We start from the raw sequence: 15,585 nt of genomic DNA, 5'->3' as shown, positions 1-15,585 counted from the left end.
CCTAGAGAGGATTGGTCAGATGGCCTATAGGTTGGACTTACCACTGGCATTGTCGACCGTGCATAACGTATTTTAAGTTTCAGCTCTTCAGAGGTATGTATCAGATGAGACTCATGTGTTGAGTTACGAAGATCTGGAGCTTGAGGAAGATCTCTCCTATGAGGAATAGTCAGTCTTGATACTAGACAGAATGGACAAGGTCCTAAGGAATAAAACTATACCTTTGGTTAAGGTATTATGAAGGAATAACAAGGTCGAGGAAGTGACCTGGGAGCTGGAGTCAGATATGCAGAGTCAGTATCCCGAACTGTTCAGGTAAATTTCAAGCACGAAATTTCTGTAAGGAGGGGATAGTTGCAATGTCCCAAATTCCCTAATGTGGCTTAGTGTCTGGATTAGGGTGCCAGGAGGGCCATAATTGATTTAATATTCGATTATATGATTAGATGCATGATTATGTGAGTTATATTATTATATGATGATAAATGCATGCATGTGGGCCCAGTTCTTATTAGAAGGGCATTTTTGTAATTTTGACCCGTTAATGGCATAATTGTATATTTATGTGCGTGTATGTGATATATGGGTGAGACAACATTATTATGTGGATATGTTTGAGCTATTCGGCGTGAGACGATCCTTGGAAGCAAGTTAGCGGTTTGGTCATAACAGGGTTAATTACCGGGCTTAGGGTGAGCCTAGGGGTAAATTGATGCTTAGTACATTACCAGAAATGAGCGGGTAATGGGATATGACTTATTAATAAATTGAGGATATTGGGAGTAATCGGAATTGGAGGACATTAATTATGATTAATGGGGTAGGTGGGAAATGACAGTTATAACCTTGGGTGGCTTTGAGGAATTAAAATGGCCCTAGGGGCATTTTGTTCATTGTGATCATTATATATGTTTAGCCAAGGAAGGTTTTAGATTACATAGGTAGCAAAAACAGAGTTCCCCTTTCTTCTATCTCTCGATCATCTTTCTCTCTTTCCTTCCATTGGATTTTGGAAGCTAGGATGGAAGATTAACTTGAGGATTTAAGGCTTGAGAGTTTAGGTTAGTGATTAGCAACTGAAAAGGGTTCAATTATGGGATTGAGGTAAGGATTTTCAGTTTAAATCTCAAGTTTTTACTCTATTTTTGAGATGGTTTATAAGCTTGATATTTGATTGTGTAATTGGGTGTTTGAGGATGTTTTAATTGTTATAGAACTTGGGTTTTGTAGTTAGAATGGCGGTAATGTTGTGGAAATGATTAATTGTGATATTGGGATTGGTTTGATGAAGATTTCACTGAGTTAAAATTGAGGAAATTGCAGGGGAGCAGGGTTCATGGGGTCAAGTCACGACCGAGTTCATACAAGTCATGACTTGAATGAACCCAGAGCCTCCCCTGGCTTCTGTCTAGCAGGCGTGCGGCGACCCTCAGGGTCAAGTTGCGGCCCGCCCCTTCCACCCAAACAGGGGGCTCTCTGTCTTAGGGGCGCACTGCGACACTTGGGGGGCAGGTCGTGGCCCGCCTCTCTTCTTTGTGCCAAGATGGGTTTTAACAAGTTTTAAGCGCGGGTTTTTAATTCTCTAAGCTCGGGATCGAATCTGCTAACCATTTTAGTAGGATTTGAGGACCAGGGAGATAGGTTTTAGTCCATGAACCTTTTATTACTCATTTTATTGATGGATTTTGTATTTGGTTATGATTAGGTGACTGCTAAGGGCCTAAGGACAAGATCATTCTTAGGGTTGTTCTTTATTTATTTTACGTTCGAACTTGAGGTAAGAAAACTGCACCCAGTATGTGAAATTGGTTGCATTGTGAATTCCTAGCACGGTTGCTTATTTGTGAATGGCGTTGTCTTATTAGTGAGAAACGACAGTGGTATTTAGTACTTGTTGGGAAGTTCTGACTTATCAGCCATGATCGGCAATAGTGCTGAGCATTGTTCGTATAGAATTGTCTTATGAGTCAAGAGCAGCATTAGCATTCTGACCATAGACCAAAATGATTAGATCTAATAAACATGATCATTGAATGCTTGACCGACCTATTAGTCGAAGAAAACTAAGCTTTTGGCTAGTCTATGAATAGTTACTTAGAGCCAGGAACAAAAATATTTAGGTGACTTGATAGTCACATGGCTTAGGGTGCAGAACCTCAGATAGACTTATTAGTCATCTATTCAGGGAGTAGGACCCCAAAGAGACTCATAAGTCATTTATTCATGGCATAGGGGCCCCATAATGATTCATTATTTATCTATTTAGGGCGCAGGACCCCAGGATTGCCAAAACTTTCACCCTGGCCCATTAATAACACTTAGATGATGCACATCTATGACCTAATGACTCGTTTAGCGAGTTAATCACTATTTAAAGTACACAGTTTGACGGTCTTGGCTAACCAGGTCGTTAAAACTTTGTATCAGAGCGTGACAAGGTTTAGGGTTCCTGTAGACTGGCTGGGCTTGTACACTCGCCACTAAAGATAAGCTCAACTCATGGTTTGGTAACTATTTATGTTGTTATGTGTTTAACTGCTTAAATAGAATATAAATGCTTTATCTGCCTGCATGAGATACACTAATTGGGTTGGCCCTTCACTGCTGCATGATGAGCAAGAACGTGCTTATTAGCACGGATATTGCTAGAACATGCTTATTAGCATTGGTAATCGTTAAATGCTAAATGTTAAATGTTAACTACTATGTTTATAAATCAACATGTTTATTAGTATGATTGTGGAACATTGCTGAGTTTTATTGAATCTTGGACCGTGAGGCGGCAAGAGGTTTAGTTATTACTAGATAAGTGGTCATATTGATTATTGCAGCAAGGTATAAGTTCATAGTATACTTCCAAGACATGTAGACTTATCAGCTGACCACGAAGATCTAGGCTAGAATGATAGACAGGGTCAAGAAAATGATAAGACTCAGATCCCTCAGCCAGCTCCTGATAACTGGCAGCAGTCGTTTGCTGATTTACAAGCCAGAGTAATGACGAAGGAAGAAGAAATCTGCCTCCTAAAACAATAATAGGTTCCAGTAGGGAGCATTTTACCAGAGGCAACACCTGTATCAGTGGCAACAGTTGAATAGTTGCTAGAGGCTGGAAGTAAATGGGAACCTCTTTATGAAAGGTTCAGGAAACATCACCCTCCAGTCTTTGAGGGTAGTGCTGATCCAGCTGAAGCTGAGCAATGGATGAGCATGGTTACCACCATCCTTGACTTTATGAGGGTGTTTTGTAATGAGAGGGTGGCTAGTGCCACATATATGTTTCAAGAAGATGCTTGAATTTTGTGGGAAATGATATCCCAGACCAGAAATGTTAATGCCCTGAGTAGGGAAGAGTTTCAGACTCTGTTTAAGGAAAAGTACTATAATGATGCCATCAGGGCTACAAAAGCTAAAGAGTTCAGCAAGCTGTTTCAAGGAAGTCTGTAGTGACTGAATATGTCTTAAAGTTTGACAGACTGGCAAAGTTTGCAATGGAATTGGTGCCAAATGATGGGACCATAAGGGATAGGTTTCTCCGGGGGCTACAACCTAGGATAACCCGTGATGTTCGTATTGCCAATGTGTCATGAGTTACTACTCATGCACAGGTGGTTGAGAAGGCGCTCACAGGTGAGAGCGTAGAGAACAAGATCTGGCATAACAGTGTAGCCAGGAGAGACACTAGGAGGGTGGGACCTCCATTTATAGGTTCAGGTAGGGGCAGAGGCCCAAGTGATCAGAAAAGGAAGGCTCCTGATGCCTTCCCAGCTCCTGACCATGACAGTTGACCAGATGGTATTACAATGGGCTGCCGGGGCAACAGTGAGGCCTGGAGGACTTTTCCTGAATGCCCTAGATTCAAGAGGCACCATCTAGGGTAATGTTGGGAGAGAGATTGCATTTTATGTGGGGTAGTGGGACATTTGAACAAATATTGCCCGAGATCAAGAAAGGAAGATCCAAGAAAGGCGGACAGCTCGGCCCAAGCTCGAGTGTTTGCATTATCTCGGGCAGAAGCTGAGGCTTGTCCCTCAGTAGTTACATATCAACTTCTTAGTGTTTGAACCCCTTATACTATTTTGATTGATTATGGTGCTACACATTCTTTTGTTGCTAGTAGAATTGTTGATAGACTATGTAGACCATGTGATTATTATGTTGTGTGGTTCGAAACCTTATTACCCAATAGGGAGCTAGTTGTATCTAGAAGATGGGTTAGATTATTTATAGTGACAGTGGAGGGCAGAGAATTATCAGTTGATTTGATAGAGTTGGTTATGACCAACTTTGACATGATTTTGGGTATGGATTGGTTGGTGAAGTATGGGGCAACCATATATTGTAGAAGGAAGATGGTAACATTTGAGCCAGAAGGCGAGGATCCTTTTGTGTTTGTTGGCACTGTGCATGGACCCCATATACCTATGATATCTATTCTGAGGGCTAGAGATCTATTGCTGGGATGTTTCATAGGATTTTTGGTCAGTGTGGTTGATACCACTCAGTTCATGCAAGTGGGACCAGAGGAGACTAGACTAGTCTGTGAGTTTCTGGATGTGTTTCTAGAAGATTTACCAGGATTTCCACCACACAGAGATATTGAATTTGTAGTTGAATTGGCACCAGGGATGGAGCCAGTGTTTAGAGAACCTTACAGAATGGCCCCACCAGAATTAAAAGTACTGGAAGTACAACTATAGGAGGTGTTACACTTAGGTGTTATCAGACCTAGTTTCTCACCGTGGGGTGCACCAGTTATGTTTGTGAGGAAGAAGGATGGTTCTCTAAGGATGTGTATTGATTATAGAGAACTGAATAAGTTAACAATCAAGAACAAGTATCCTCTGCCAAGGATAGATGATCTGTTTGATCAATTGCAAGGTAAAAGGGTATTATCTAAGATAGACATTCGATCTGGTTATCATTAGTTGATGGTCAAGGAGGGAGACATACCGAAGATTTCCTTTCGCACTAGATATAGGCATTATGAGTTTGTAGTCATGTCCTTTGGGTTGACTAATGCACCGGTTGCTTTTTTTGGATTTGATGAATATAGTGTTTAAGGATTATTTGGACCAATTTGTGATTGTCTTCACTGATGATATTCTGGTTTATTCTCGGTCAGAGTCAGAACATGCGCAAGTTTTGGGGTTGGTTCTACAGAGACTAAGGGAAGACAGATTGTTTACAAAATTCAAGAAATGTGAATTCTGGTTATCTCAGGTAACTTTCCTTGGGAACATTTCCAATAAGATGGGGATTAAGGTGGACCCAGCCAAGATTGAGGTGGTCAGGGATTGGCCAAGGCCAAAGAATGCTTTAGGGGATAGACATTTCCTTGGATTGCCAGGTTATTATAGGCATTTCGTGGAAGGATTCTCAAAGATTGCTACTTCGTTGACTGAACTAACACGCAAGAATCGAAGATGTTGTCGTCAGATAAGTGTGAGAATAACTTCCAGGAACTAAAGTAGAGGTTGATTACAGCTCTAGTTTCGAGTCTTCCAATAGATCAGGAGAATTTTGTGATATACTGTGATGCCTCACATCAGGGTTTGGGTTGTGTTCTGATGTAGTCAAAGAAGGTGATTGCTTATGCCACTACAATAAAAAATGCTTTTAATAACACCGAAAATGTGTTATCTAAACATACGATAACACTTTTTGATGTGTTAAGACCGACTATGTTATCGTAGGTCAGGGTACTTTACATAACACTTTATCAGTGTTGTACAGATGTGTTATTGTATTGTCAACGATAACACAATTTCTGTGTTATTTTAATATATAGATAAGTGTTGAATTATGTTATTTATAGTCGATTATATAACACTTTTTTTGTGTTATACTACACTTTAGTATAACACATTTTTTGTGTAATACTATACTTTAGTATAACACTTTTTTGTGTTATACTAAACTTTAGTATAACACATTATTTGTGTTATACTACACTTTAGTGTAACACATGTGTTATATTAGCTTAGAGAAACATAATATTTTTTTACTTACACAAAACTAGGAAAACAAATATGAAAGTTGAAGCCAAATAAGGTAACATAAATAGATTTTTATTAATTACTCTAATGTAATTACAATATTTAGTCTACTAGTCTAGGCTTAAGAAATCATATTACAACATAATTTATGCCCAATTCAGATTCCTTTATCACCAAATACAAAACAAGAAATGTATACAAAAATTAGTAAAATACATTCTTCCATTCTTTGCATCAATATCTCGATGGCTTTGCAGTTTCTTTGAAAGTGTTATGCTTCAAAAACAGGTCAGTAAATGCCACCCTCAAGTTCTTAACCTCTCTATCTAATTCACTTGGTGTCCTTTGCCTGCAAAATCCTAGAAAATGGAGTAGGATCCACCAAAAACTGAGATAAGTCTACAGATCAGTGCTTGAAGTATCATACAAAAATAAAACTATAAAACCCACATAACTCTTACCATTTTCTGAAAGTTTTTTCAAGTCTACAGTATGTATTCCATCTTTTAGATACCACAAATTGTCAACAGCAGCAACTAAATTACTTGTAACTAAACTATACTAAATTTCTATGACTAGAATGATAGTAAATGTAAAAGCAAATATTACATCCTTATGTTAAATTCAAGACTCTAGTGATTGACCTTAAATTAAAGAGTCATAAAAGAGTTTCAAAGAAATAGAAGACCTTATTGAAAACCCAAATTTCACCACTAATGTTTCAAATGCTAATTAAATTGAAATTTACAAAGGAACAATGCTGCATAAATATCCAGTTTTGACATTAGACTCCAAATATCATAAAGTCAAATTTATATAAGAGGATTAGTTAAAGCCAAAGCTTTACAACCTTAATTAACAATCAGAATACCTTCAAGACAGACTGCTTATTAGCTTTATGAATGTGAATATTGGCAAGGAGAAGAACTAGATGTTCCCTCTGGTTGGCAACATTGCCTTCCTGGTTAGAAAACACATTATGAAAATTCAGAGAAGCATCAAAATATGAGCAATGCAGAAGAAAATAGCTAAAACAAGAAGTTACCTTTGTAAGTTTTATCAAACATTTAACAACCAAATCAGAGAACTTCTGATTTTTGACAGCAAATGTCTCATTTGATGCAGGTGAGGGCCACCTTGAAGGATCTAATGGACGTAAGAGATTGATGAGAACAATAAAGGATGAAGTTCGATCTGTATTATCCTGTAAAGTTGAATAACAAATCAGACTAAAATAAGACATGCGAGTCAGGATAAGAATAAATGAAAAAAAGAAGAGGGAAGAAATGAAATGGCAAGTCTTAACTAGAATCTTTAGCATCAGAACATTCAAAGCTTTTAAAAGATGGCTGCCATCATCCATATGTGGAACTCTCTCATCCAACAGCCATAGAAGGAGCTCAGTAATTAGACTATCAAGAGTGCTTTCCTTGACAGCATAAGCCAGTCTCTTGTTTTGAAATGTCTAAAAATCAATTAGAATTTTACATCAACTAGTTAGGTTTATAGTAAGGTATGTAAAAAAATGGAAAAACAGAGTACAGTGTTAGCATTAAGACATTCAACAACAACATAAACCAAACTTACCTGCATGAGGGTGTTGAGAACATATTCACAAGATCTAGATGATGCTCCTGTCAAGATGAGCCTCTAATACCTTGGAAGTACTGGGCCAGAGATAGATCGTGTAACCTCTCCACTTTGCTCTGCTACATCCAATCTACAATAAATCAAAATAAATAAAAGTTCAAAGTTAGTAGTCTAATAGGCTTGTATCAAAAGGACTCTCTAGATCCTGGTGACGAATTTTTTTAGCTATAAAAATAAAGTAAATGTCCTCAAACAAGTTCAAAAATATTGGATGCATTGCAATGCAATGCAACAATTTGAAAACCAAATAAGTGCAGCCCAACAGCAGGAATGAAGAAGCACCAACGTGACCTCTGTTTATGTCACAGTTAACTATAAAGAGACCTTTTAAACGAGTCAGCAATCAGCATGTTTTTTTATTTGATATGCACAAGTACCAAAAGAAACAAGATTGAGAAAGCTTTACAATGAGACAAACAATTCAAAGAAAAGACAGTTGAGAAAGAAACAGAAAACTACACAAAAAATTGACAGAAAATAAGATATTATACTTTATTAAAATGTTGATAATCATCATTAGAAATAATAAAAGTAACAGAGACACTACTAAAGATAAAAAAGACAAGCTAAAAAACATACCCAATTTCCCTTCGCCAGGCTTCCCTTCCTTCCATTTTTCCATCTCTCGAACCTAAAAGATGCAATATCATTAGAAGGATGGAATGGATAATAGAAAAAGATCATTTAATCCTAAAACAAATTTAAAAGTTTACCTTACTTTAAATTCTAAGCTCAAATATATACTAACCATCCATTTAAACTATCATCCAGCATGCTTTTCTGAGCATCTGTTAGCTTCCCAACATACCTCCATATATCCTCACCTAATGGGGAAAAAAAGGTCATTAACAGTTAACAATAAAATATTAAAATTAAAAAGATAAAATCTAATTGCATTCACTGTAAACAACAACTAATACAATGCAACTTACAAAATAAATTACAAACTAAGAAAACTTAGCCCCACAAAACAGGCGGAAAGAAAATGGGATGTCTCAAAGGAACAATAAATAAAAATTCAAAATCTTTAACAAGTTAGAAAATACTTTAAAATCTTGAAATCATGACATACCAAGAATCTTATATCTAGTGGCAAGAGTATTCAAAGCAGCTTTTCTAATTTCACCATCTCTTTCTGTTGTCAAGCTTGCAACAATTTGCAAGGATTTTAACTGTCCACTAATCTGTCAAGAGAATAGATGTTAGCGTCCTCTATTTCTACCCAGTTCGTCCAAAACAGGGTAAGATTCTCTCTCGAGGTCCGCCACATTGGAATCCAATTTTCCTTCTGAGAGCTCCATACTGAAACAAAACAAAACAAGACACTAAAGAGCCATTAAGCTCTTACCTTCATATAAAGCATAATCAAGGAGACACTAAAGTCTGATCTATGAATGAAAAATGTTGTTGCACCATAAAACTGGAAACAACAAGAAACAAAAAAGAAAAAAAACAAGCTCAGTAATTCCAGAAAAGAAAAGATTAAAACACATCATAACAATTAAAAGATGACTTTTAAGATAGCTTTTTCAAACCCCAAAGGAAGTAGGGAAAGAGAGGGGGGCAGGTAAGTTTACAATAAGGAAATCAAGAGAAAAAAGGTATGTGCAGATATAAATTAAGTAAGAAAATTGGAATGCATCATAGCATAAATAGAAATGTGTCACTAGGAAGGTAAGGACTAAGAATTATCTAATAGCTTTACAGTAAAAGAACCAAACAGGAATATCATAAACAAGGTCTCAAAGCATATCAAGCGACCAGCTATCCTAAAACTTCATGTCATAGGAAACTAGACAGTGAGATAAATTATGCATAATAATTAATACATGTTCCCATTATGTTGTTGAAGTTGAGTGTATGCATGGCATACTTTTTGCTACAACTTAGTAACACTAAAACACTAAACTACATGTTCGCATTAATACATGAAAAAAAACACTAAAACACATGTATTTCTACTCCAAACAATATGATCCAATTTTCAACTTCTTGCTACAACTTAGTAACTCTCCATTAAATATTCAAAACTAAAACACCAAAATCAGAGCATACTTTTCCAATAATATTAACTCTCCAATCATTTTTATTTTTTGGAAAAAAGGATCACTATACAGATAGGAAAGAGAAAAGCTAACCTGAAAAAGCAAAAATGTGAGGGCAACAAGGTAAACAACAGCCATGCCATGAACTCAGCGCCAAATTGCTGGATGCGGTCTAATCAGAAATTTATGTCAGAAAACAACATATAGGATTCAACTGAATACCCCTTGAAACTCTAGCATAAACCAGACATAAAATAGTTCACATGTTTTATGCTAATTCTTTAAAAAAAAAAAAAAAAAAACAGGTGAGAAAAAATCTTACCCATTCCTCACCCTTCAGTCCCCGTCTGTCCCCGACCTTGCACAAGACACAGTCGACCACCACCTACACTGATCTAGCCCTCACCACCAAAGCACCGTCTACATCCCATCATCATCAACCTTTAGTCCTTGCCTACATCCCATAGTAGTCGAGCCTTAGTCCACGCCTGAGGGACAATCAGAGTAGCTCTTGCGGCGGAGCAGAAGAGGAATCAGAGAAACCATCAAAATTCAGAACCGGATCATGAAAGAAAAGAAAAACCATAAAAAAAAAAAAGGAAACGAAACAGGTAAGGACTAAGAATTATCTAATAGCTTTACAGTAAAAGAACCAAACAGGTAGATAACAGATAAAAGCATGCTTAACAACACATGTTAACTTTTTAAACCATGTCCTTTGCTACACACAATGAAACAGGGCACAATGAACTCATTTTAACGTGTAAGCTGATTTTATAACTTCTTTTATTGATTAATTTTGTTCCCGAGTCCCCTAGATGGCTGGTATGAATTGGATCAAAACTAAGCTTAGAAAACATAGAAACTTTAAAAAATTTGATAGCCCCTAAAATATACAAGCAAAGAGAGCAAAGTCAACCTAGACATACTTTGGCATCAATGAGTTATCATAAAGGATTATTTTAACGAGATTACAAATGATGGTAATAAGCATTATTACACAGAAAAATTATGCTCTACCACAGTGAGCAAGACAAACCTGCACTAAAGTAGTGGGTCTATGTGTACATATAATCAAGTGGTGGTAATTGGTGGTTATTAAGTAGGAGAACACACCTGGAGAACACTCACATCTAGGTAGGTAAGTTGAGGACAACCTCTTACAATGGCCATTATTCCAGGATCACCAATTTACAATAAAATCAAGCTTAAGACTATCAGATAAGGAGAAAACAATCGGCACCATTGAAATAAAAAATTTCCTTTTTTCTAAAGGCTGCGCATCTATCTTGCTTGGCTGCAATTATGACGATTAAATGTTAGCACAAACTACAAAGTACACTGACACGAATGATTTGAATCAAACCTGTTTGAACTTTTAATTGCTTGGGCTTCTTCTAACACCATATATTGCCATTTCACCTGCCGAAAGTACTTCTCATCAGAAACAAGTAGCTGATAGCTAGTGATAAGAATGTGAAACCCAGCATCCCTGGAAGAGAAGGAAAAAGTAATTACATTGAAAAATATCTCAGCCCTTGACTAGAAATTAAAATGCAAATAGGACACAAGAAGACAAATGAAAGCCAAAATGCTTCTTTTACCAAATCACCAATGATCTTAGAAAATACAACAGAACTAAAGATGCTTACCTGCGGTATAGTGTCTTCGGGTTGATTTTTTTCCTCAGAACTGTACGGTCCGGAAGCCCACCCCAATATGGAAGAGTTTTCAAGTCAGGGCAAAAGCGGGTAATTTCATCTGCCCAGTTGTTCAATACAGATGCAGGAGCAACAACAAGAAAAAGTCCCCATATATTTTTATCCTGAATTAAAAATAGAAATTTAAAAAATTAAAGTTAGAATCCCAAGTTACACCAAAGAAAAGCCAGACACCAAGCTAAGTAATTACTTCCGCTAGATGAGCCAAAAATTCCATAACCTTAATGGTTTTTCCGAGGCCCATCTCATCAGCAAGAATGCCATTCAAACCCTACAAATGACAAAACTTCCCAAATAAACAGTCGGAAAAAGAAGAAAAATAAAAAACAGAAAGGAGAAATTATATGTATAATTTAAATATGTGTTGCATTTATCAACCTGCTCATAACAATTGACCAGCCACTGAAGACCTTTCAGATGATATTCTTTAAGGGTGCCTCTAAACAACAGTGGTGTTTGAACAGTTGATGTCACTGGCATGGTGGAACTGCAAAATTAGAAACAGAAATGATATCAAATTGAGAAAAACACTTTACCCCACTAATCTGTTCTAAACAAGAATAGAAATCTGAGAAAAACAGATCAAAACAAAACTTACGGATGGAGTAGATCTATGTTACTAGCTCCTGCAACCTCTTGTGGAGCCTCATGTTCACTAGTTTGCCGCAGTTTCATACATTCATTATCAAATGCACTTGTCAGTTTTTTCTGCTTAGAAACTCCATCTTGCGCAGCTTTCAAGCCCTAAATCAACTTTTTCCAACCATATTTGTAATGAAGTGAGACCGGAAAAAAAAAACACAATAAATTATGAGCACAACAGAGTGATCGGAGCATAAAAATACCCCATAAATACAAAAATGGATATTAAAAAAAAAGCTTACTGTAATTGAGAGAGGGACACAAATTGGAGAAACCCTGAGTGAGAGAAAGAGAAAGGCAGTCAAGAAACCCTGGGCGACGAAGAATGACTGAACTGAAGTCTGATGGAGCTAGCTGGTCTCCGATGTCGTCGTTCACCTCTGGTGTCGTGTGAGGGCTTGGGCCCATCGACGGCCTCTGAAGATCCCTAGCCAGCGCGTGTAGGGGAAGGTCGGGCTCCATAATCGAACACTCCATTTTCGAAACATGAGAATCTCAGGCAACCTAAGAAGAAGAAGAAGAAGATGTACTTGTAACTAAACCAGAAATGAAGAAACCCTAGAGACCGAGTCGAATCGGTCTTCAAGCTCAGACGAAGAAAGCAGTATCTCTTTCAAAACGAGCTCCTTTCCTTTCCTTTCTTTAATGAAAAAAGAAAAAAGGGAACGAAATGAGAAAGAAGATGTTTTGAAAAGGGAAATATTGAATTGAGAAGGAAAAAAAAAGGCTCGGTATTTTAATTCTATTACAGATGAGTGAAGGAGAGAGGTAAGAGATCCGAGAGAGAGGAGAGAGAATGATTGAAGGAAAAGAATTGGGTCTCATGGTCTCCCAAATGAAAAAAAAATGCAAAGTGGCGGGATGGTGAATTATTGCCGCCTTTTTTCATAAAGTGGCCTAACATAGTACCCTATTATAATACTTTTTGATTAGTATTATATTCATGTGTTATGGAAATGGGTATTTGGTGTAGTGTGCCTCACGTCAGTCGAAAGAATATGAACAGAGACACCTCACTCATGATTTGGAATTGGCAGCAGTGGTCTTCGCATTAAAGGTATGGAGGCATTACCTTTATGGAGAGAAGTGTGAGATTTATACTGACCATAAGAGCCTAAAGTACTTCTTCACATAGAAAGATCTGAACATGAGACAAAGGTGTTGGTTGGAGTTAGTAAAAGATTATGATTGTGAAATCTTGTATCATCTAGGAAAGGCCAACGTGGTAGTATATGCTTTAAGCCGCAAGGGTCCGAGACAGATTTTCAGTTGGAGGCTAATATCCAGAGAGTTAGCAGAGGATATGACCAGAGCTGGCATAGAGTTGCTGGTGGGCCAGTTGGAAAATATTATGCTACAATCTACGCTGTTGGAGAAAATAAAGCAAGGTCAGTTGGTGATCCATAGCTGACCAAGATCAGAGAGGATGTTCTAGCTGGTGTATCCAGAGATTATACAGTTTCAGATATGGGCTTGTTGAGATACAAAGGTCAGATATGTGTTCCGATGGACACTTCTATGAGGCGGGAGATTCTGGAGGAATCTCATACTACTCCTTACTATTTGCATCCAGGCACCACGAAGATGTATCAGGATGTGAGATTGTTGTATTGGTGGCCTGAGATGAAGAGGGATGTAGTAGAGTATGTAACTAAGTACTTGACATGTCAACAGGTCAAGGCTGAAAATGAGAGACTAGCAGGGATATTACAGCCTCTGGACATCCCAAAGTTTAAATGGGAGGACATCACGATGGTTTTCGTGGCAGGGTTACCCAGAATTGTCGGTCAACATGATTCAGTATGGGTTATCGTGGATCAATACACCAAGTCAGCTCACTTCTTACCAGTTAGGACTACCTATACAGTTGACCAGTATGCAGATCTCTACGTGGGAGAGATTGTACGCCTTCATGGTGCACCGAGGTCGATCATGTCAGAACGAGACCCCACTTTTACATCCAAGTTTTGGGGAAGATCTCTCCTATGAGGAACAACCAGTCTAGATACTAGACAGAAAGGACAAGATCCTTAGGAATAAAACTATACCTTTGGCTAAGTTATTATGGAGGAACTGCAAGGTCGAGCAAGCGACCGGGGAGCTGGAGTCAGATATGCAGAGTCATTATCTTGAACTGTTCAGGTAAATTTCGAGGACAAAATTTATGTAAGGAAGGGATAGTTATAATGTCCCAAATCCCCTAATGTGGCTTAGTGCTTGCAATAGAGGGCCATAATTGATTTAATATGCGAATATGTGATTATATGCACGATTATGTGAGTTATATTTTATATGATGATAATTGCATGCATGTGGGCCCACTTCTTATTAGAAGGGAATTTTCATAATTTTGACCTGTTAAGGGCATAATTGTATATTTATGTGCGTGTATGTGATATATGGTGAGACCACATTCTTATGTGGATATGTTTGAGCTATTCGACCTAAGACGATCCTAGGAAGCAAGTTATTGGTTTGGTCATAACAGAGATATGAGCAGGTAATGGGATATGATTTATTAATTAATTGAGGATATTGGGAGTAATGGGAAATGGAGGACATTAATTATGATTAACGGGGTAGGTGGGAAATGACAGTTATACCCTTTTGGTGGCTTTGAGGGATTACAATGGCCCTGGGGGAATTTTGGTCATTGTGATCATTAGATATGTTCAGCCGAGGAAGGTTTTAGATTATATAGGTAGCAAAAACTGAGTTCCCCCCTCTTGAGGATTTAAGGCTTGAGAGTTTAGGTTGGTGATCAGCAATTGAAATGGCTTCAATTCTGGGATTGAGTGAAAGATTCTCAGTTTAAATGTCAAGTTTTTACTCTATTTTTGAGATGGTTTATAAGTTTGATATTTGATTGTGTAATTAGGTGTTTGACGATGTTTTAAGTGTTATTGAACTTGGGTTTTTTTGTTAGAATGGTGGTAATGTTGTAGTAATGATTAATTGTGATATTGGGATTGGTTTTATGATGATTTGACTAATTTAGAATTGGATGAAAATGCAGGTGAGCTGGGTTCGCGGGGTCAAGTCGTGATAGATTTAATGCAAGTCGCGACTTGAATGAACTTTAGTGCCTCCCCTGAACTCTGTCTGGCAGGTGCACCACGAACCTTAGGGTCAAGTCGCAGCCCGCCACTGGCACCTAGACATGGGGCTCTCTGTCTCGGGGGCGTGCCATGGCCCTTGGGGGCAAGTCGCGGCCACCTGTCTTCTTTGTGACAGATTGGGTTTTAACAAGTTTTAAGCGCGGGTATTTGATTCTCTAAGCTCAGGAATGAATCTACTAACTGTTTTAGTAGGATTTTACGTCCCTGGAGCTGGATTTTAGTCTATGAACCTTTTATTACTCATTTTATTGATGGTATTTCGTATTTGGTTATGATTAGGTGACCGCTAAGGGCCTAAGGGTAGGATCATTCTCAGGTTCTTTCTTTATTTATTTTACGCACGAACTTGTGGTAAGAAAACTGCACCCAGTATGTGACATGCATGATTATTGATGAGGCATGTTGAGTG

General features: G+C 37.8%; 1 protein-coding gene and 2 long non-coding RNA genes across 3 annotated transcripts; all 3 read right to left on the bottom strand.

Annotated features, from left to right (window-relative positions):
• Positions 1–6,475: 6,475 nt before the first annotated feature.
• Positions 6,476–7,852, bottom strand: LOC133829024 (protein MOR1-like). Its single transcript, XM_062259001.1, has 3 exons — positions 7,587–7,852; positions 7,045–7,464; positions 6,476–6,960 (listed from the first exon to the last, which is right to left on the bottom strand). Exons 1-3 carry the CDS (start codon positions 7,590–7,592, stop codon positions 6,862–6,864), a joined length of 525 nt encoding a protein of 174 aa, XP_062114985.1. The 5' UTR covers positions 7,593–7,852; the 3' UTR covers positions 6,476–6,861.
• A 385-nt stretch (positions 7,853–8,237) lies between these two features.
• LOC133829023 (uncharacterized) lies at positions 8,238–10,810 on the bottom strand. Its single transcript, XR_009891464.1, has 3 exons — positions 8,722–10,810; positions 8,398–8,473; positions 8,238–8,280 (listed from the first exon to the last, which is right to left on the bottom strand). It is a non-coding gene; the product is annotated as an uncharacterized LOC133829023 (long non-coding RNA).
• A 290-nt stretch (positions 10,811–11,100) lies between these two features.
• On the bottom strand, positions 11,101–12,628 carry LOC133829022 (uncharacterized). Its single transcript, XR_009891463.1, has 3 exons — positions 12,014–12,628; positions 11,347–11,902; positions 11,101–11,186 (listed from the first exon to the last, which is right to left on the bottom strand). It is a non-coding gene; the product is annotated as an uncharacterized LOC133829022 (long non-coding RNA).
• Between the last annotated feature and the right edge of the window lie 2,957 nt (positions 12,629–15,585).

The sequence above is a fragment of the Humulus lupulus genome, chromosome 4, assembly GCF_963169125.1.
Source record: "Humulus lupulus chromosome 4, drHumLupu1.1, whole genome shotgun sequence".
In the NCBI taxonomy this organism is placed as follows: domain Eukaryota; kingdom Viridiplantae; phylum Streptophyta; class Magnoliopsida; order Rosales; family Cannabaceae; genus Humulus; species Humulus lupulus.
This window is presented reverse-complemented; position numbering and strand designations above follow the sequence as displayed.

Coding starts and splice junctions, on each gene's coding strand:
- LOC133829024 (XM_062259001.1), bottom strand. Junction 6,961..7,044: donor GTTTGATAAAACTTACAAAG/GTAACTTCTTGT, acceptor TTTTCTAACCAG/GAAGGCAATGTTGCCAACCA.